This window comes from Rhinolophus hipposideros (assembly GCF_964194185.1).
Source record: "Rhinolophus hipposideros genome assembly, chromosome: 14".
Lineage (NCBI taxonomy): Eukaryota > Metazoa > Chordata > Mammalia > Chiroptera > Rhinolophidae > Rhinolophus > Rhinolophus hipposideros.
The window spans coordinates 15,338,816-15,359,373 of NC_138060.1; the positions used below are offsets into that span (position 1 = coordinate 15,338,816).

A 20,558-nucleotide genomic window follows, 5' to 3' on the forward strand; every position below is an offset into this window, starting at 1 on the left:
CCCAGACTCACCCCTAGAGATTCTCTCTGGAGGGCACTAACTTTCTCTCCCAGTGGTCCCACTTTGGGGAATGTTGCCATGTGATCTTGCAGCATGACCTCACCACTTGATTGTCGCATGAATTCACACTGGTTGCACCTTGTGGGCCCCTCGACTGGTCCACAGCATTGTGTGGTTATTGTGATGGCTTTCAAGGGGAGTTGATGGAAAATGTGGAGTGGAACCGGGAGCTCTGGGTGGTCCATGCCATGTGTGTGGTCTCACTGTGGGGCTGTGGTAAGGACTCACGTGTCGTCTCACTACGTAGCCTGGCGATGTGGTCTGGCGCTGTGGTCTCATGGCAGCATGTCCTTGCTCTGCAGATCTGCTTCGCGTGCTGGCCCTCGTCTTTGTCCTGGTCACCTCATGGATCTTTATGTACGGCTATTTCAGCTTCAGCAAGAGAACCATCGGTCTGCCCCGCTGGCTGGGTGAGTGCAGCTCACTGCTGGGGCAGGGCCGGGAACGAGGGCGGGCTAAGGGCCGAGGCTCTATTCCTCCCTCCATCCCTGGGTGACCCAGGAGACATGGCAGGATGTGGGCCCGCTTTTGGGACCCCAGCCATTGTGGGGTGGGAGGTGAGAGAGGAAACCCTCAGTCTCTCAAAAGCCTGGGGCCCATGGGGAACACAGATGTGTTCCCAGGCCCTGGCAAAAAAGCATGTGCATCAAGGGCCACTTTGGAAAGATGACCCAAGATAGAAGGGAAGAAAGAAGGGAGAACAGAGGGGGAGAGAAAAGAAGGGTGGCGGGGGAGGGAGAGAGGGAAGGAAGGAAGGAAGGAAGGAAGGAAGGAAGGAAGGAAGGAAGGAAGGAAGGAAGGAAGGAAGGAAGGAAGGAAGGAAGGAAGGAAGGAAAGAAGGAGAAAACTGCGCATTGAGTGGCTTCCACCTGCACCTGCCGTTCCCTCTGCCTGGAACGCTCTTCATGCCCATTTCCTCGGGCCCAGCTCCTTCTCAGCCTTCAAGGCTGAGCTCAGATGGTACCTTGGCAGAGAGGCCTTCCCTGACCACCCCAGCTACAGCCATGCCCTACTCCTGTTTTAGCCTCTCTCATGTCAGCCTATTGTCTTCAGAGCATCATCGTCATACATCATTATGTCACTTATTTATTTGTTTACCTGGTTGTTTTCTGTCTCCACCCTCTGGAATGTAAGCTTCCTAAAGGCAAAGATTTTATTCTGTGTATATCCACTCCCTAGCACCTTGTGCAGAGCAGATGCTCAGGAAATATTTGATAAATGAAACAAAACTGGTTGGGTGAGTGGGTGATCAGCCGGAGGGTGGATGGATGGGCGATGGATGGGTGATGGATGCCCGCTGCTTTCCATGCGTAGTCTCCTCTAATCCGCACAAACGCCCCCTGGGGCCATCATGGTGTGGTTGTGGAGTGGACTCATGCATGAATTCATGTTGTGGTTTTATGTGTGGTCTGCGAAAAGAAAAGCTCAGGGAGATTAGGAAACTTGTCCAAATGATTCTTGTAGATGTCAGAACAGGAATAGGCACCCAAGTCTCCCAGTTTTAAAACCTTTCAAAGGAAGAAGAGAAAGGGAGGGGATTTATAGCTGGACTTGTTCTCCTTGAAGACCGAGAGCCACAGTCAAACATAATGACCGGCAGTGGCCCAAGCTGGCCCCCAGCTTCACAGCAGCAGGAAGCTGGTCACCCCATCTTTCACACATAGTCCCCACCGTGGAGGGTCACAGGTCCCTTACCTTACCCACTTCTTATCGAGAATGGCCCACACCGAGGTCAGGATGGTTACACAGATGCGTGGTGGTCACCGTGTCCCCGGGCCCAGGGCCCTGCTTCTGCAGACTAGAGCCCGACTTGGCTGTGCTGACAGTCTTGGACGAGATGGGCCCAGGTCAGCGCCGGAGGCTCAGGGCAGGAGAGCAGCTCAGGGGGTTCTCTAGAGAAGAGAGCCCCAGCCCCAGGTGCGAGAGGGAACAGCGTTTGAAAGGAGACTCCAGAAATTGTTTCCCTCTCAAATCTCAACTACCTCCAACCAACGGTCATCAAGCCACTACCCTGTGTTAGGTCTCAGGGACCCTGAAATGAGGAACCTGTGGCCCCAGTTCATAGTCTGAGTCGGGGAGACAAACAGACTTAATTACAGAGTCTACGAAAATGAGAGTGCATGAACGTGATTCCAAGTCTAGAGAAATGCTGACTGTGGCAGAAAAGGTACCCAGTGGGAAAAGTGACTATCAACACCCGGTAGTAACATTCATTTACTTCAGAGGTTCCTCACCCCCACCTTATATTTGATGCATTAATATAGAAGCACATTTATTACTATAGCACAAATTTATTTTTAATGTTTTTATTGTATATTGATATATAGTTGGTTTCCTTTCTAATCCAATCTATTTTATTTTACAATTTAATAACTTGTAGTCTGGTGTAACACGATGTGCTGTTTCCAGAGAAGTGGGAATAAATTTATTCTCAGGGGAGTTCATAGGCTTTTCCAAACCACCATCGGGGTCCATAGCACAGACATCAGGAGATTAAGAACTCCTGATTTACTGGGCAAATTAGGCAGGGTTCTTTCTGACGGGAGTGATAAACCCAATTCTAACTGGTTTAAACAAAACGGAATATCTCATGTCATGTAATTGTAAGTCCATGGATACAGGCTTCAGATGTGGCTGGATATAGGTGCCCCCACAAAGCCTCAGAGTCTCTGTGTCACTGGGCTCTACTTGTTGGTACCTAACCTCATTCCGTGGGCAGCTTTCTCTCTAAGGCAGGTGTCATGGAGACCTTCTCTCCAGACGCTCATCTTCCAGCTTAGCTGAAAGAGGCACTTCTGTATGTCAACCCAGGGAAGGGCTCTATCCCCAGAGGAACGGGACATTCTGAGTGGCCCAGCCTGGGTCCCATTCTAATTCGAGGGCCTAGGGAGTTGGGACATAGTCCAAAATGAACAGCCCCTTGAGGTCCAAATGGAAAGCGTGTCAGTGTGGGCATCCTCCCCAAAAAGAGCGTTCTCTCCCCCAGAATTTCTGTGGCCACTGGGGGCCCTGTCCTCTAGGACTTATTAGGTATGGTGGGATACCTGATATAGAACTGCAGAAACAACCAGGACACAGTGTGAATGTCACAGAGAGCAAACGCCCAAAGGCCCAGTGCAGTAGGTACTGGCGGGAGTCAGGAAAGGGACACTCTGACGTGGCTGAACAACAACAGCTGTGTACTCCAGCCCTTCCCTAGGCCAGGGCAACAGACACCAGGCTAGGCCCCTACAGCCTGACCTCATTGGATCTTCCCCACAGCCTGCGAGGATGGGCGTGATGACCAGCTCTGTGAGGCAAGAACTCACACCGGGTCACACAGCCAGGAGTCAGGGCTCAAACTCCAGTGGTTCTCACAAGCGAGTCCTGCTTCTTTATAACTATTAGAGTCATGTCTGTGTGTGTGTGCATGAGTGTGCACGTGTGTGTCTGTGTGTGTCGAAGTGTCTGTGCATGTGTCTGTGCTTGTATGCATGTGTACATGGGCCTATGTGTGTGTGTGTGTGTAAGTAAAGGCGTGGCGGCAGCACGTGAGGGAGGGCTCCCAGATGAGATGGGACTTGAAGCTCATTTCAACATCCACCATGGGAAGGGGACTCTGCTTGGCCAGGCCAACACCACTCCAAATTCCCTTCTTCTAACTCCCCTGTCCCCAGCCCCCAACCTCCATCCTGCAGGCGAAAGCCCAAAGCACTTTCTCTCTAACCAGATTCTGTCTTCTCTCCAGCAGGTTCAGACTCCAAGAAGATCCGTGAGTATCTTCCCAGTCACCCCTTTGCCTTGGGGTGAGATGATCCAGGGTTTCTACTCCCAGCCTTGCAGGTCCCAGAAAAATCTCTGATTCCAGAGTCTGTCCAGCTCTCTCCTCCCGTGGTCCAATGGTACTTTCTGAAGCCCCCAAGCCCTGTGGCAGGGGTAGCCCCTTCTCAGTCAATCAGACTGATGGGAACAGCACAGTTGTCCCCTTTCCCCAGTCCCTGTATTCTGCAGTCTGGACTGTGTCCCACCCCTGCCTTCCTTCTCTGAGTCCCCTCACTCAGCTGGGAGCCCTGAGGATGGGCGCTATGCTTTTTATCACCATTGCAATGACCATGAATTTGGCTCATTGTCCCTGCTCAAAAGTATCAGCATGCCAGGTACTCGAGGGACCCCCAGAGGCAAACAGGAGGTGGTACCGTTGTCTGTTGGGGTAGAAGTGCTAATTGTGCCAAGAGAGGTGGGGCCAAGTGTTCTGGGCTCCAGGAGGGCCACCCCCTTCCAATGGGATGGGGTCAGGGAGGGCATCAGGGAGGAGGTGGCTCTTCGGCTGTGTCTTGTGGAGGACAGAATGGCCCATGCGAAGGCCTAGAGGCGGGAATGCTGGGACTCCAGTGGAGACCTTGGCTGCAGAGTCAGTGATGTGAGGAGCAGAGAGGGGAGGGAGCACTGGGAGGGCAGGAGTGCTGCAGGCCTCATGCTGGACACTGCAGATGTCTGAACAGCAAGGACCCCAGCGCTCCAGGTGTGGACAAGGTGGAAGGGGGAGATAGTTATGACGATGATAATAGTAACAATGATTGAGTGCCTACTGTGTGCCAGACACTGTATTCAGAACTTTACAGGCATCTCATGCAATTCTCACCACAAGCTTATGTAGGTGCTAGAATTATCCCCATTTTATAGATGAGGAAATTGAGGCTCAGAGAGGTGAACTCTCTTGGTCAAAGCAATATAGCTGTAAGTGGTGGAGTAGGAGTCAACCTCCTGGTCTAGTCCAGAGCCCACCCTCTCAACACTTCCTTGCAAGAGGCCACACCTCCAGGCCCCGCCCTCTCCGACATGGTGGTGACTGAAGAGGGATATAGCTCCAGGAATGGGATTTTACCTGACTGCGAGGGTATGGAAGGCCCAGTGCACCGAGGGGTCACAGACAGCAAAGACTCTGAAAATCAACACAAATTATTCACCCCACACCCCAACCCCATCTCCCTGAAGCCTCCTGACTCCTATTGTGAAGTCGACACAGAGTAACAACATCTCTGTGCTGAACAAACACTCAGACATCACCTGCTTGCGGGGGATGGCAAATGCTAGCACACATTCCCACCTGCCCCCTCCGCGGTAGACACCCCCAGTCGACCTCAGCACGTTCTCCGCCAAGCCCACAGGGAGCCTCAAGAGCTTTATTATTAAGCCACTGACGGTAGAGCCATTGGCACTGAAGAGGAAACCTCTTTGACAGTCTTGATCTATTCAACTTCCTCATGTTAGTGGGCAAAGGTGAAGGGAGAGATTTCCGGCAAGTCACACAGCAGGTCTGAAGGGCGGCCCAAGTTCCTGACTACGCCCTCCTCCAGGGCAGTTTCACTCCCTGAGCAGCAGTACTACGGGCTCCTACAGGGGTTGAGCAGCTGGTGAGGGCGGCCCCCAAGCCCAAACCCAGAGCAAATCCCCTGCCTCCCAGTGGCTGACACCCCACTGGGCACCGTCCCCTTCGTCCCTCAGCTGGACCGTGAAAACTGGATGGTCAGAAAATCAATTATAGAAAAGCCTGCTTAAGCCTGCCTGTTGACATTGGGCTTATCAGACTTAGCTGCAGTTGATTAGGCTCTGGGCAAACTCAGCGGTGGTCCCCACGGCCTGACACAACCCCTCCGTCATAGGTGACAACCTCTGGTCTCAAGAGTGAACTGGCCTCTCCCTGAGGGGCCAGGTGGCCAGAAGTGGGGCTCCAAGGCTCATAGGAGAACAAGACCCTTCCCCAGCCTTGTCCTCTGCCAGGCCCGCTGGCAAGGGCTGGGCCCCATTGTGCAGGGTCCTGTCCAGAGGGTGGGAAAGGGGAGTCAGGTCCCCGTCTCCAGCCCTCCCTCTTGAGCCACAGGTCTGGACACCCACCATCTCCTGAACAGCCCCTCAGGGTGTTTCTCCTCCATCTCTCACTCTCTGGTGATTATGTCCTGGTTGAGCTCTGGTTACATCAGGTGGGTGTGCTGAAAAGTCAGGGGTGAGGGCGCACAGAGCCTTGGACAGGAATTCCGCTCAGATCACCAGGGCTGCCCACTCAGCTGAGGGGGGCAAACTCCAGCAGGGTGCCCTGGCATGGGCTACACTCACTCCTAGGAAGGGGCACCTTTACCTACTCAGAGGTGTTGTGGTCTTGCCAAGCCTTGCGTCAGTGGGTTCTGTTCCCCACTAAGTGGGCACTCTTTCCTGATTCACATCGAGGCTCCCTATAGGCTGGCAAGAGCACTGGACATGCTAACCATCTGTCCCAGCCTCTGGCTCAGCCCCGCCCAGGGCTCTGTTTGCTCATTCAATGAATATTTGTTGTTGCCTCTTGTGTGCCAGGCACAGGAGCTATTGAAATGGTTTAACAAGATAATAAATATAAAGCACTTGCCAGAGTGCCTAGCACACAGCAAGCCCTCGGCATGTGCCAGCTTCTCTGAGGAAGGCTGTGGGTTTGCTCCAAGCACACACTGGCACAGCTCAGCCAGACACCTGGCACAGGGGCAGGAAGAGAGACAGGCTACCTAACCACCGCCTTCCCTTTGCAGGTGAACTTTCTCTAATTCTCTGTTTACCAATCCTGCCCAGTAGGACCTTCCCCACTGTCAGGTGGTGTTAAAAACACGTATGAACATAAATTAGAATCTGCTGGACTGAAAGCACAGCTGACACTCAGAGGCTGTGTTTGGGGGTCCCATCTACATGTCCCACCTGGCTGTGTGGAGAGAACACAGGTCTTAACAGCAGCCGCAGTAATCAGAGGTGCTCCATAGTGAGTCCTTGGGTTCCGAGACCTTGCTAAGCACCCAGTGGGAGGGCCTGCACAACCTACCTATTCCCTGTTGTATCCCAGGGTCCAGCCCACAGTAGGTGCTCAGTAAATGAGTGATGATTGGAGGATGATAAGAAAAAGAATAGTCAATATTAAGCTGAGCTCATTTATTCCTCACAAGAACCCAGGGGGGAGGCACCATAGTTCTCCCATTTCACAGGGAAGGAAATTGAAGTGCAAAGAGGTTGAAGACCAAGGGAATCCACTGGTGAAAGACACTCCTACCCACCATGCGAGGGCCCCAGGAGTTGTCAACAGGGGCCTCTGGGAGCTCAAAAGGCTGCCCCAGGTTCTCAAGAGAATCTCTTCATCACGTTCCGCTGTTATTAACCACCACTCATTACTCCACATGCATTTACCAGGGTGCCTGCGTTCAAGGGGCCTGCGTTGAGTAGCCCTGTGCTGGGACTGTGATGGGAGGGCCCCAAAATTAATTCTGGGGTAGTCGATACACCCCACCACCCCTGCTGCCACCACACCTGGCCTGTTCCGTCCCCAGGGGTCGTAAAGAACAAGTGTGGCCTCAGCAAGCCCTGCGCAGACAACTTCTTCGCGTTTAAAATCTGCAGCGGGGCCGCCAACGTCGTGGGCCCCTCCATATGCTTCGAAGACCACATGTAAGTACAAGAGGAACTTCCGGGGTTCATTTCTTTTATTTCATTCATTCATTAGCTAATTCAGAAGCGGGGGCGGGGCAGTCCCTGAGACCAACCCACACCTTCCACAGGCTTCCTTTTACTCGGGGTCACAAATCACAATAATCCTAACAGCTTCCATGTCTGCAAGCACCTTGCTGAGTGCTTACAGCATCGTCTCATTCAATCCCCCAACACTCCCAGACGTGAAACTATAATCTCACGTCTAGCTGGTGGTAGAGGCAAGATTTGCACTCAGGTCTGTCTGACAGCCAGGCTGCTGGGCTTCCTATGAAGGGAGATACCTATGGAGAGGGTTCAACATCAAGATCCAGGCATCAAAGCCTGGAGGCAGCAGGTGCCAAACTTCCACCCGGGAGCAAGAGCAAAGCCAGGTGGGTAAGGCCCTCGGAGAGCAAGCTTACCCTACAGAAGAAGACAGAGATGGGTGTTTTGGTCAGGATTCTGAACCTAACTCCAACTTGCTTAGGCAAAGCAAGGAACTTGTGGTTCATGTACCCAAAGGCCAGGCAACGGGCTTCAGGACCAGCCAGACCCAAGGGTTCAAGCCATGTCATCAGCCTCCCTCTCACACCGTCTTCAGGTCTGCTTTCCCTGTCATTAAATTCCGTTTTCTCAATTGAAAATAAGCTTCATCATGTGGTAAAGGAGCTTGGCTACCAGCTGGGTTGCGATAATAGCCCTATCTAGCACCCCACAAGAAGGAGAGCTTTCCCCTCTGAATTATCCCTATGAGTCCCCAGACTTGGCTGGCCTGGGTCACATGACCGTGCCTGGCCCAATCCCTGTGGCCAGAGGCACAGGAAGCTCTGCTTGTCCAAGCCTGGGAGAGAGGTCAGTCCTGAGTACCACCTGGCCTGAGCTGGAGAAGGACAGTTTGTCCAAGGAATAGCAGAAGATAGGAGTGTGAGTTCTGGGCAGTGAGAGACACAGCTGGGCTCCACGTGGGGATCCCAGACACTGCAGGACAGAAGCGATACTCTGGGTTTTGCCTTCCTCAGAGCTTGCGGGAGGTGGGCTGGCCCTCCCTCCGACACCTCAGAGCCCCAAGCAGGGACCTTCCCTCGTCCCTGAGCAGACTGTTCTAGTCCAAACATGCCATGAAAGACTCTTCGGAGAACCCAGCCCACCACTCGTTTCCAGGAGAAAACAGATGGCCCGCATTATTCTGTGTGCTTCCTGATGTTTCTGCATCACGTCATGTAGACCCTCTCAGATTTCCAGAGTCGCAAAAGCATAGTGTTCATGCCACGCTTGGGACTGACTGTTGGATTTGGTTTTTCATTTCTTCTTCAGGATCATGAGTCCTGTGAAAAACAATGTGGGCAGAGGCCTGAATATCGCCCTGGTGAACGGTGAGTTGCCCCGCAGACAGCCCCACCATGCTCTTAGTACTGGGGAGGGCAGTGGTACATTCATTCAACCAATATTAGCTCAGCTCCTACCACGTGCCCGCATCACGTGCTGTCAGCGGGGGAGGCCTGGCTGGTCCTGTGGGAGCAGAAGGTCTGAAAGCCTTAGTCCTACTGAAGTCCTGGCCAGGCCCCTGTCACGCATGCCCCATCCTCAAGGCTACCCGGAGGCTTAAATCAATATACATGAAGCCAAAAGGGACAACCACCAACAGCATGAGATCACAAGCTGAGAATACACCTTCATTCATTCATTCATTCAACAAAACTCGACAGCAGACACTGTGGGCCAAGCCATGTCCAGAGCACTGGGGGGTCCAGCTGGAAGCTAGAAGGACAGGCCTGACTTCACAACCTCCTGTGGGTCCATGAAGTTACAAACAATCGCAATGTGCTGAGCATAGAGGAAGGAGAAGGAAGCAGAGCTCTGGGAGCTGGACACAGAGCTTGGGGCAGGGCGAGTCAGGGAGGCTCCAGAGGGAGGCGGCGCTCAGCAGAGTCCTGTAGAGTGGTAGGGGGTGGCCGGAAGAAGAGTGGGGGGGCTCCTTCCAGACAGGGTCAATACTGTGCAGGGAGCAGGGAAGGGAGGAGGGACGAGAGGGACTTGGGGGTCCACACAGGGTGGTTCTGGCTGCAGCATGGAAGGGAGCAGGCAGTGGTGAGAGGCGAGGCTGGGGAGGCCGGCAGGGCCAGAGGGCGAGGGGCTAAACGCCTTGCTAAGAAGTGTGGACGTGATGCAGAGGGCAGCGGGAGCCTCGGAAAGGGTTTGAGTAGGACACAAGGGCCCAGCCCCAGAATCCTAAAACTTCCTTCTGGTCTGGAGTAGGGAAGTTGGGGGCAGGGAGACCCCGGACGAGGCCCAAGTCTCACTAACCCTGCATCTCCAGCAAGCGATAAACGGAGGCCAATAGCAGGCCAAGCCCGAAACATGGACACATTTCAGGAGGGGGTGGATTATAGGGATCCAGTAAGGACCAGGTGGTCTGGCCCCAGCCAAGACCCTCCTCTCTGCCTTTGGCTCTTAGATGAGGAACAAAGGCCATTTCCCTGGATCTAAGAGCCACTTCCTGGGACAAAAGTCAGAGCAGATGAGAAAATGGCACAGTGGATGCGCAGGAGGAAAAAGTTCAAGCTTGTGTGTGGCATGATCATATAACCAAGGAGGTGACAGGGTAGGATTCGACCCCTGACCCTTTGCCCCTAGAGGAGCATTTCCCCCTCTGTCAAGAAATCTTGCTGGGTCAGGGGATAGGTCAAGGCCTGGAGCAAAGATGGAACCTTGCCCAAAGTGGGGTCAGAGGGCAGTCCTGGCCAATTTCCTGGGAGCCTAGGAAAGCTGGGGCCTGGGAGGGATAGGAGGCCAAGCAGGGTGGGCCTCCTTCAAAGTCATGAGGAGAGGAAGCCCTGCCTCACTCTGGCCCCTTCCTGCAGAAGACATGCAGGCAGCTCAGAACACTCTTCAGGCACGCAGGAAGCACGTCAGCTGTGCCTGACCTGGCTGAAACCTGCAAGTTTTCTCTTCCCCCAAGTGGGCTACCGTCAGAGACGACCTCTTGAATGGTTTCTGATGAGATCGGCTGAACCTGGGGCCTCCTTCCTCATCCCTCACAAAGCCCAAAGATAAAAACAACCATTAATAATACTGAAAGCTAACATTTATTGAGCATTTATTATGTGCTAGCTATTTCCTTCAACCTCATCACAATGCTAGAATATATCCCTATGTTCCAGGTAAGCAATGGAAGCTCAGAGAGGTTAGGGACTTCCCAAAGTTACACAGGCAATAGAAGCATCTAGATTTTAACCCAAATCTGGCTGGTTCCAGTTCTTAATAACTCCACTGACCTACCTCCCTACACTAGAAATGTCTCTAAGCATGTATCTGCAGCTCCTACTGCATGCCAGCTCTGGGAAAGTCCAAGGAACCACTCTCAGGGTCATCTGTATAATGAGCCAGAACAACAGAAGGATTGTTAGAGTGGTGGTTCTTAACCTTCTAGGGGGCAGAGATTACTCTGAGCAACCGTTCAAACTACCTTTCCTCCCCCTAATTCCAGAAAAATCCACAAATGCACAGAATCACAGTTTCACAGGTTCATGCATCCCCTTCCAAACGCCCAGGGGCTTGGACATTAGTGACCCCGAGAATCTGGAAGGGGGCTGCAATGTGAGCTCCCCTGAACCCAGCAGAAGAGCCACGGCGAGCCAGGCCCCTGTCCCCACCCTCTTCAAGAATGCACAAACTGCAATGAGGGAGGGGAAGGGTGGTAAAATGTAGACCTGTTATCCCCTTTGCAACACCCCCATCTAGTGGCAGAGAGTCAGAACTGCAAATTTCCAGAACATCCGCTTCCCTAGAGCACTGGGACCCTTTGCAAAATAAAGGCAATTGAGATTACTGGACTCAGGACACTAAGAACAGTTCAGTCCCATAAGAAATCATTTCCCTTCAAGAGTTGGAGGACTCAAATTGCAGATTTCCTAAATAGGTAGGAATAATAATGACAATTGTAGTTATTTTCATTACTGTTTTGCAGCTAAATTTTATCTTGTACGCTATTTTAAATACATCTTATTTAGTTCCCAAAGCCCATTGTACAGATGCAAAAATTTATGTCAAAGTGCTAAGTCGTGTGTTAGGAAGTGGAAAGGCATAACACAGACCCTGACTTGTTATGTTCTTGTACCTTTCAGATCAGCCCAACAGTTAGTTACTGAGCACATACTTAGTCCTGCATGCTTTCTACAGGACCTGATTTTATTCCATTATTACTCTATTTTTAGACCTTAGACTAAAGAGTAGTAATTTTCCACAAAATGACAAGCAGAATGACACATTACAGGAAATAATAGTTCTGCCTCTCTCATCCCTCTCTCATAGGAACCACAGGAATGGTGCTGAAACAGGACTATTTCGACATGTACTCTGGAGGTAGGCCCCTCTATTGGCACTGAGTCATGGGTAGGCTGAGCTCCTTCCTGTGGCAAGGGAGCTATCAGGGTGCTGGGGTGCTTGGTTCTTGTTTCCACAAAAGACAACTGGATAGAGGCATGGTGGGGGTTCACATTATCCTGCTGCCTTTGAAATGCCTTTCAGCTGTCTCTTGGGGCTCTCCCAGATACAGACCCTAAGACAAGTATGCAAGGGCATTGTTTTATTTGGGAGGAGGTGAGCTCAGGAAATGTCAGTGGGGAGGTGAGGCAGGGAAAGGACAGCAGCTGGTACGGTGTGTTATCGAGCCATTGAACACTGTGGGCAACTGGGACTCAGGAGCCAATGTCAAACATATGCCTCAGAGATACCCCAGAAGAGCAAGGGAGCTGGGGGGAGCAATCAGGCTCCCACCCCTGATTATTTGGCACGTCCCACACTCCGGCCAGCCCCAGGTGCGAAAGAGAATATGGAGGCCAAAGACCTTCAGGCAAAGAAATGCTGTGCTGGCAGTTGGAGGCCAGCATGTGTGCAGCTGAAGAGCTAGGGACGAGGGTATGTAGCCCAGTTTGCTCTGCTAGGTAAAAAGTATTTTATTTTATTTTAAGGCCATAGGGGTGTTTAGTGGGCCCAGAAAGGACAGCTCTGAGGCGCTAAGCTCTCGGCATCTTTCTGCAGCTGTCTTTCTTGTCTGCACAGACATGCTTTCTGAACTTTTCTGTGCATAAGGCCACCTCTTAGAAACTCACAGTCTTCCTTGCCCTGAGCAAAGCCCAGCAACAGGGCACTGACCTACTTAGGGAGGCCAGGACATCAAAGTTCCCACCGGCAGCTTCCTCATTATAGTGTACTAACTATATGCCCAGGTGTCCTGGCAAAGCTGCGGGTAGGGGCAGGCCTCTCATCCAACACTCCAGACATTTTTCAAACTGTGGTGGAATTAGCCCCGAGCCCAGTATGCCACCTGCTGCCCAGCTGGCAACCCTGCCTCAACAAGGACTGAACAGGCCTCAACAAGGAATGAAAAGCAACAGGGTGGCCCTTTGCAGCAGGGCTGAGGTCTGGGCCCTACAAGGACTGGTTTCCATGGAGACACATGAACTCAGCTCAGCCCACTTCTTGGAGCCCAGCTCAATTCCATTCCCTCCCATGTCGATGCGATCATATCGTGGAGCCAGCTCTGGGCTCGAGCATCACAGGCTGCCGAGCATGTGACCACTCACCCCAGCTCCTCACACAGTGGAAGGGGTCAGGCTGCTGCCAATCAGCTGGCTCTCTTCTCCCCTGGGTCCCCCATCTTTGCCTCTACCTCTAGGGAAAACCTACCTTACCACATCCACCTAAACACGTGAGTCCAAGATGGGAGAAAGCCACCAGGTAGCAGAGAGCAGAAAGCCTCTGGGCTTTGCAGACAGAGGAGGGGCTGAAACATGGGAAGTGCTTCCCAGAAGTCACAGCTGGAGCATGTTTGGAAGGTGATCTGCAGCACACCCTTACAGACGGGCAGCTGGAGTGGGCAACCCAGGGCTTCAGAGGGTCCCACAATGGCCATCGTCCAGCTGCCTCCCACCTCACTGGTGGGGTCTGCCAACCAGGGGATATGCCAACCTGGAGCCTACCTCAGGGCCCATGAAGGCCTCTTCAGGTGTGCCCCCCACGCTGCAGAAACACCGCGAGGACCCAGGGGTAGCCAGCGGTGGCTGTTACTGCAGGGGAGGGTGGCGTGGATGGAGTTCACACAGGCCAACTGGAGTATACCTTTGTAGGCATGCAGTGCTCCTTCTGGTGCCGGAGATGGGTGAGAAGAGAGGGGGCAGGCCATGGGCCGAGGGCCAGAGGCCTTCATTTATTCTCTGTCCAGGACCCTGAAGATGTTCCGTGTGGCCTGGTGCCAGGGTTATGGAAAAGGCCCAGTCTCTGGAGACTTCAGGTTGCATGACCCGAGGCAGGTGACACCTCTGGAACCTCAGTTTCATCATCTGTAAAATAGAGATAACCATAGTGTCCACTTCATAAGATTGCTGTGAGGCTTAAATAGTAACTTGCAATAATCAGTGGAAAGGGCCCAAGGAAGCTCATTTAGTCTTCTCCCTACCTTTGCGTCCTCCCTCACTCTGTCCACATGATTCAGAAGCAAGGAGGTCATCTGTCCAGATGAAAAGGGGGAAAAATAATTTAAAAGATGAAACTAAGTTTTATGATGCTTTATTATAAACTTGGATATAATCATGGCTGATGGGGAACCAGAAACAGAAGCATTTTGAGAACATGTCGCCCCCTTCCCACCAGAGACAAAAGAAGATAGACAATGACTTTTAAAAGTGCAATGATAATTCACAGAAGGCACACTGTCCTCTCCAATCATCCACTGTCCACCCCAGACAAGAGCCAGATCTTGATATCTGCTAATAAATTAATGGTACTTTCAGACCTCATTCTTTTATCTCAAGAATTCAAGGGCCATTTCACTAATAGAGAAGTTTGGTTCTTGACTGGAAGCCTCTATATGACTGAACTGGTTGGCAGCCAGCCCTGCTTGAGCTACTTGATTCTTCTCCTAGGTTCAAAGCACCCCCACAGAATACTAACAATCAGGGCCGCTTCCTGGGTAAGTGGCCTGTGGGCAGGGCAGTCACACAGGCCCCACACTTTGAGGAAATTCATGTTTGGCTTGAAGTTCTGCTGTCACAGTCTTGAAATTCTTAATAATTTTTTGACAAAAGGCCCCATATTCTCAATTTGCACTAGACCCCAAAAATTATGTAGCCAATCCTGCTAATAATTGTAATTCCATTATAGTATACTGACTGACTATATGCCCACAGTCATCATCACGTTTGATCTTTACAAAACTGCTATGAGCAGGCCTATTAATCTTCCTCATTTGGCAGATACAGCCCCTGCTCTACCCACTAGGCCCACTAGGTTCATACGTCAACCTTCAAGAGCCCCCTGCACAGTTACACCATATCCAGAGAACCATCAGCAGTTTTAGTATTTTCTTTTAAGTTGGCTCACTTATTTAAGCTAAATAAATATATCTTAACAGAATTTATATCATTGCCTTAAGTAGAAAGTCATTATTGCTTTTTTAATCACAAAAATAAGCACAACAGAAACAAATCAGTGTCCTAGACCTGAGCAGGGAATGATTCCCCACCCCACGTCCCACCCCTCCCCACCAGGTGCACACCTAGGCCTGCTTTTCGTCAAATGCAGAGATTTTGCAAGTGCAGGGAAGTGTTAAAGATGCAAATAGAGCCTCGTTCTTTGATGTAAGCTGGAGAGTTGTCAGAGTCTGATGTTCTCTCCCAGTGACCCCAGTTGCCTGCAGCCCAATGGGTGTGCCCTCCAAAGAAATCCAGTCGAAAAGATGTATGCACCCCTGTGTTCACTGAAGGATCATCTACAATAACCAAGATATGGAAGTAAACTATGTTCTCAACACTGGATAAATGGATAAAGAATATTTCATATAATGAAATATTACTCAGCCACAAAAAAGAATGAATTATTGCCATCTGCGACAACATGGATGGACCTACAGGGTATTATGCTAAATGGAATAAATACGGTATGATTTCACTTATGTATGGAATATAGAAAACTAAATAAATAAAACAAAACAGAAACAGACTCCCAGACATAGAGAACATACTGATGACGTCCAGAGGAGAGGGGAGTAGGGGTGAAGAAGGTAGAGGGGATGAGACGTACAAACTTTCAGTTACAAAATAAATAAGTCATAGGGATGGAATACACAGCACAAGGAATATAGTCAGTAATATCATAATCACTTTGTATGGTGACAGATGATTATTGTTATGCTATAAGGTTTATAAGTGTCAAATGACTGTTGTACACATGAAACTAATACAATATTATATGTTAACTATATTATATGTTAAATAAGTCGGCAGAGACAAGCTGGGCTCTTAACCGGTGTAGAAGGGGGTGGAGGGAGCTGTGCAAAGAGCCCAGCGTTCCTGAGAGGTCACGGCTCCTTACCCTGCGTGGAAGCCGCCAACAGCCCTTAGGCCAGTAGTTCTCACCACAGGCTGCCTGTCAGAATGGCCTGGGGAACTTTCAGATAACAGAAACAGCCCCAGACCACCTAAATTAGGATACCCTGGCTCCTTAGGTTGGGGAGCCCCACCCAGGGTGCCGCCTCCTGCTGGCCCCCTCAGCTTCCAGTGGAGCTTGGTGTGAGCCTGCCCAGGCCACTCCTGGGTCATTAGGGCAGTAAGAAAGAATGAGAATGACCAGCAGTCTTTCTCCTAAATGACCAGCACCTTGTTTTCCTTCCTCCCCTAGATGTTCAGCTCCTGGTGAAATTCCTTAAAGGAATTCCAGAGGGCGTGCTGGTGCTCGTGGCCTCCTATGATGACCCAGGGACCAAGTAAGTGGGAACCTCTACCTACCCAGCTGGGAACAGAAGCAAACCAAATGCTTCCAAACCCCGCATGCCCTTTCCTGCTCTCCCCCCAGCTCCATCTTCTGGCAACTTCTCCGGAGGAAATAACCAGCCAAGCGCACAAAGTGCCGTTCTGGGAGGTTCATCACAACCTTGGTTATAACAGTGAAAAGCTGGACACACTCTCCCTGTCCGTATAGCCGACCAGTTACAGAACTTATGACAGATGGTGATAGATGATGTATTCTTAAACATACCTAAAAGAGGATACACTGAACCAGAAATGATGATTTGGAAAATACTTAAGGACATGGAAGAATGCTCTTTCTTTAGTATTAAGTGGGGGGAAAGCAGGTTACGAAAGAGTTGGTATGATCCCACACACAGTACATGGGGCAAAAAGACATGAAGGAAGTATTTTAAATTTTTACAATGATTCTGTCAAGGGGGATGAGACTGTAAGTAATTTTTTTCCCACTGAACAAGTATTACATTTGTAAACAGAGGCCAAGATGTTCTAACACCTCTCCAGCTCCCTCTGAGTGGTCTTTGGACAGCAGTCCTGGCCCCTCTGCCCTGTTCTTCCAGAGGTGACCTTGGCGGCTTCTGCACATGGCGAGGGGGGTGAGAGCTTGAGAAGCTCCCCCTGCTTCCATCCCGCTGCCTGACCGCCTTCTCTGGTCCTCTGCAGAATGAATGATGAAATCAGAGCGTTCTTCTCCAAGTTGGGCAGCTCCTATGCAAACCACCTGGGCTTCCGGGACAGCTGGATCTTCTTGGGGGCCAAAGACATCAAGAATAAGAGTCCTTTTGAGCAGGTGGGTTCCTGGTGGCCTCCCCATCCCAGTGGAGGGGGCAGGGGCGGTGCCAGGGCTGGATGGACAAGGGCTGCAGTGGCACAGGAAGGACACACAAGACAGTGTGGGGAGGGCCGCCTGGCTGTCATCCACCCCAGAGATTGAAAGGGCCTGACTGGCTAACCCCCCAGCAAGAAGCGGCCTTGACATATACAAAGGGGGCCAAAATATAGATACACATTTTAAGAAGGAAAAAACTGTATTTAAACTGTAATACTCGATATATGCCAATAACAAAAGATGAATACAAGTCACGTTTGACTTCTGCAATTACACAAGGTGCTCAAAGTGGGTACCATCAGCGTAATTTTAATACAGGTTTTTCCTTTCTTAAAATGTATATACATTTTTTTGGCACCCTCTGTATAAATGTGTAGATACATAGAAAAGTTCCAAAAAGAAGGAAAAGGAGAAAAGAAGGGTGAAAGGAAAGTGAGGCCTGGAAGAAAGAGAAATGATGTAGAGATGAAGCCTGTGCAGTAGGGGGAAGGGTCCCCAGAGCAGGGGACAGGATCGCTGGCTTCCGGTCCCAGCTGCCACATTAGCCGAGCCCCTCCTCCCCCATGCCCCACTCTCGCCACCTGTGAAGGGCATGGTTTGGACCAGGGGAGCCCAAGGCCCCTTCTAAGTTCACTGTGGAGAGGGTGAACTGACACCAAGAAGGGGACACAGGAGAGCCCACCTGAGTATGTCAAAGGAGTCAAGAGGGGTCCACGATATGGGGCTCCACTGTCACGACTGGGGTGACACCAGCAGAGGGAGTCAGGGAGGCACCCAGAGGGGGACTTTGTGGGGTGCTCACAGGAGGAAGGGGGAGTGGACAGAGGGTTGGGGCGCCCCAGAAAATGCTTCACCTTCTTCGTGGCAGTCTTCATCTGTGTATCCCCAGCTCAGAGCAATTCGGAAACCAGGGAGAAATGGCCAGGCCTTCCCCGGCATGGTGGTGAGAATGTTTGGCTCTGCCCAGACCCCGGATGGGGAGCTGAGGGTCAATGATTTGGACCTGTAGGAGCACTGAGGAGTGTGCACTCTGTCCTGAAGGCACTGGGGAGCTATGGGAAGCTTAAGAGGGAGGGTGACAAGCGCGAATTGATAACATGAAAGCCTAGCATTCAGCAAGGCACTTGCTCTGTGCAGGCATGGCAGAGCAAGGTCCCTGCAGGGTCTTAATTAACACCCACCATGAAGTGGGTACAATAATCATGTCATCTCACAAAGGAGGATCGGGGCCTTGGAGAGGTTTTAACCAGCTTGCTCAGGTCTCAGAACTACTCAGTGATGTGGATGGGTTTCTTTCTCATCCAGGTCTGCTGCCTCCGCAAAGATTGCCTGTCCTGATTACTTTTAGGACAGCCTGCCTGGCTGAGCAAGGAGAGCACTGTGGCAGAGGGACAGTCAGAAGGCAGGGAGGAGGCGATGTACAGATCGAATGAGCAACACAGCCGCCAGGAGGGGCAGGGGTTGGAGGCAGAGGAGGGACAGAGTCAAGAGGCCGTGTGCTGAGCTCTAGGATGGGGACCATGCTGGGCTGCAAGGTCTTTCGCATTATCTGGAAAACACGGGCCTAGTTTGTAGGTATGTGTTTTCAAAAGGATGTATTCAGGTAATTGGAAGTGCCTTTTTAAAAATGAGGAATAGTACAAGGAGCTTGTGCCCGAGGAGAAAAAGAAAGGACCCTCTGGGTGAACAACACAGGAGCCATGGGCCACAGTCTCCAGAATGTCCCCGTGGGGGTGCCGGGACAGGAAGGGGCTCTCTAGGAAGGGGCTTGAGGTGGGGTTTGGACCCACCAAAACTGGTCCAAGACAGCAAAGAGAAAGCACGTAAGTAGAGGAAAGTCAGCACCATCCTTCAGCTGAAATTTATGATCAGCGGATGGACCCATCACCCAAAAATGAACGGAAGACCATGACGTGATTGAAACCTTCGTGTCTTTTGTTCCCAGACGTGGGAAACTGGGTTTTGGAGAAGCAGCAGCTAGAATTTATTCTTTTTTCCTAAGAGTTAGCCATAATGATTCCAGTGGTAAATTTTGCCATTTACATTTTTTCTTCCAGAAACTAAGCCTGAGTATTTAAAACACAATCTTAACTGATTTTGTTCTCTTTATATAGTTGTTATTAATATTAATTAATATTGCATAGTGACACTACCACTTACCAACTGGGTGGCCATAAGCAATTACTTTGGCCCGCTGTGCCTCAGTTTCCCCATCTGTATAATGGGATAATAATAGTATGCACTTCTTAGGGCTATTGTGAGGATTAAATACATAAGGCATCTTGTGCCTGGCATAGAACAAGCATTCAAGAATTGCTGGCATGCTTCTTTTTATTGTTATTATTCTTTGGGATGTCCTAGAGAGGCTGATAGATAATTTGGGAGAGAGGCTAAAGCACTCCAGCCCCACCCCCACATTTGGTGTCCCCCTGCCCCTGCCATGACAGGTAGTGACTAGGCTCTGTCCCATATCTGAAGCCTTGGGCTAGTTGCATTCCCTCTGAGCCTCTGTTTCCCCATCTGTGAAATGGGCTGGTACCATCCAACACTACCTGTCTCATGGGGCAGTGGTGAGGATGAATTGAGTGAAAGCATTTAGGTTTTAAAAAGCACAGTGCAGATGCAGGTGTGAGTCCTAAACAGCCTCCCCCATTGTCAGTGTTTCTCCTCTCTCTCTCTAGTTCTTAAAGAACAACCCTAACACGAATAAATACGATGGCTGGCCGGAGATGCTAGAGCTGGAGGGCTGTGTGCCCCGGAAGGTTTTGTAGGGTGCCTGTGGCTCTTCCTGGGTTGCTGTGAGCTGGACTGCCAGAAGCTGAAGGACCGTAGAGGAAGAGAAGGGAGCAGGAGCCACAGCATGGAAAGTGCTGAAGGTCCTCATAGAGACCGGAAACAAAACCCTCCCATGGACTAAGGCATCCTACCCGGAGGTGGCCAGCCTCAGAGAGTCCTTCTGGAGCAAGTGGTCTATGGAGAGAGCAGGTGTGTTTTCCCTCAGGAAATGCTGATTTACCCCCAAGAGAAGATGGACTGTTCCCACCTGGGTACAATTAAATTTTATTTTTGTTGATTTTGAATGAACTTTCTGACCACTCAGTGTGCAGCCTTTCTCCCTGGGATCAAAACGGTCTAGATTGGGATTGCTTGGGCTGCAAGTTTGGACAGATTTGTGACAGCTTCGGGCACCTGGTTAAGCAGCAGAAAAAGAGGTTGGTTCCACAGGAATTTCATTCAGGCATGAAAGATTCCATGGTTCTGAGCGTAAGGAGTAAGATACACAGAACCAGAGGCAGAGGACTGGACACAGAACATTGTCTTCACCCACCATTTGGATGAGAGCTGGAGAGGAGGAGGAAGTGGGGAGATGTGACAAAGGCTGGAGAGAAGAGTCAGACTGTAAGGCA

At 50.9% G+C, this 20,558-nt stretch overlaps 1 protein-coding gene across 1 annotated transcript; it reads left to right on the forward strand.

The window, feature by feature from the left end:
* Nucleotides 1-203: 203 nt before the first annotated feature.
* Nucleotides 204-19,922, forward strand: FAM3D (FAM3 metabolism regulating signaling molecule D; the record flags this gene model as incomplete). Its single annotated transcript, XM_081072195.1, has 9 exons — nt 204-276; nt 363-470; nt 3,791-3,811; nt 7,380-7,497; nt 8,833-8,891; nt 11,830-11,880; nt 16,195-16,279; nt 16,986-17,112; nt 19,833-19,922. The coding sequence occupies 9 exons, from the start codon at nt 204-206 to the stop codon at nt 19,920-19,922; spliced, it is 732 nt and encodes a 243-aa protein (XP_080928321.1).
* Nucleotides 19,923-20,558: the final 636 nt, after the last annotated feature.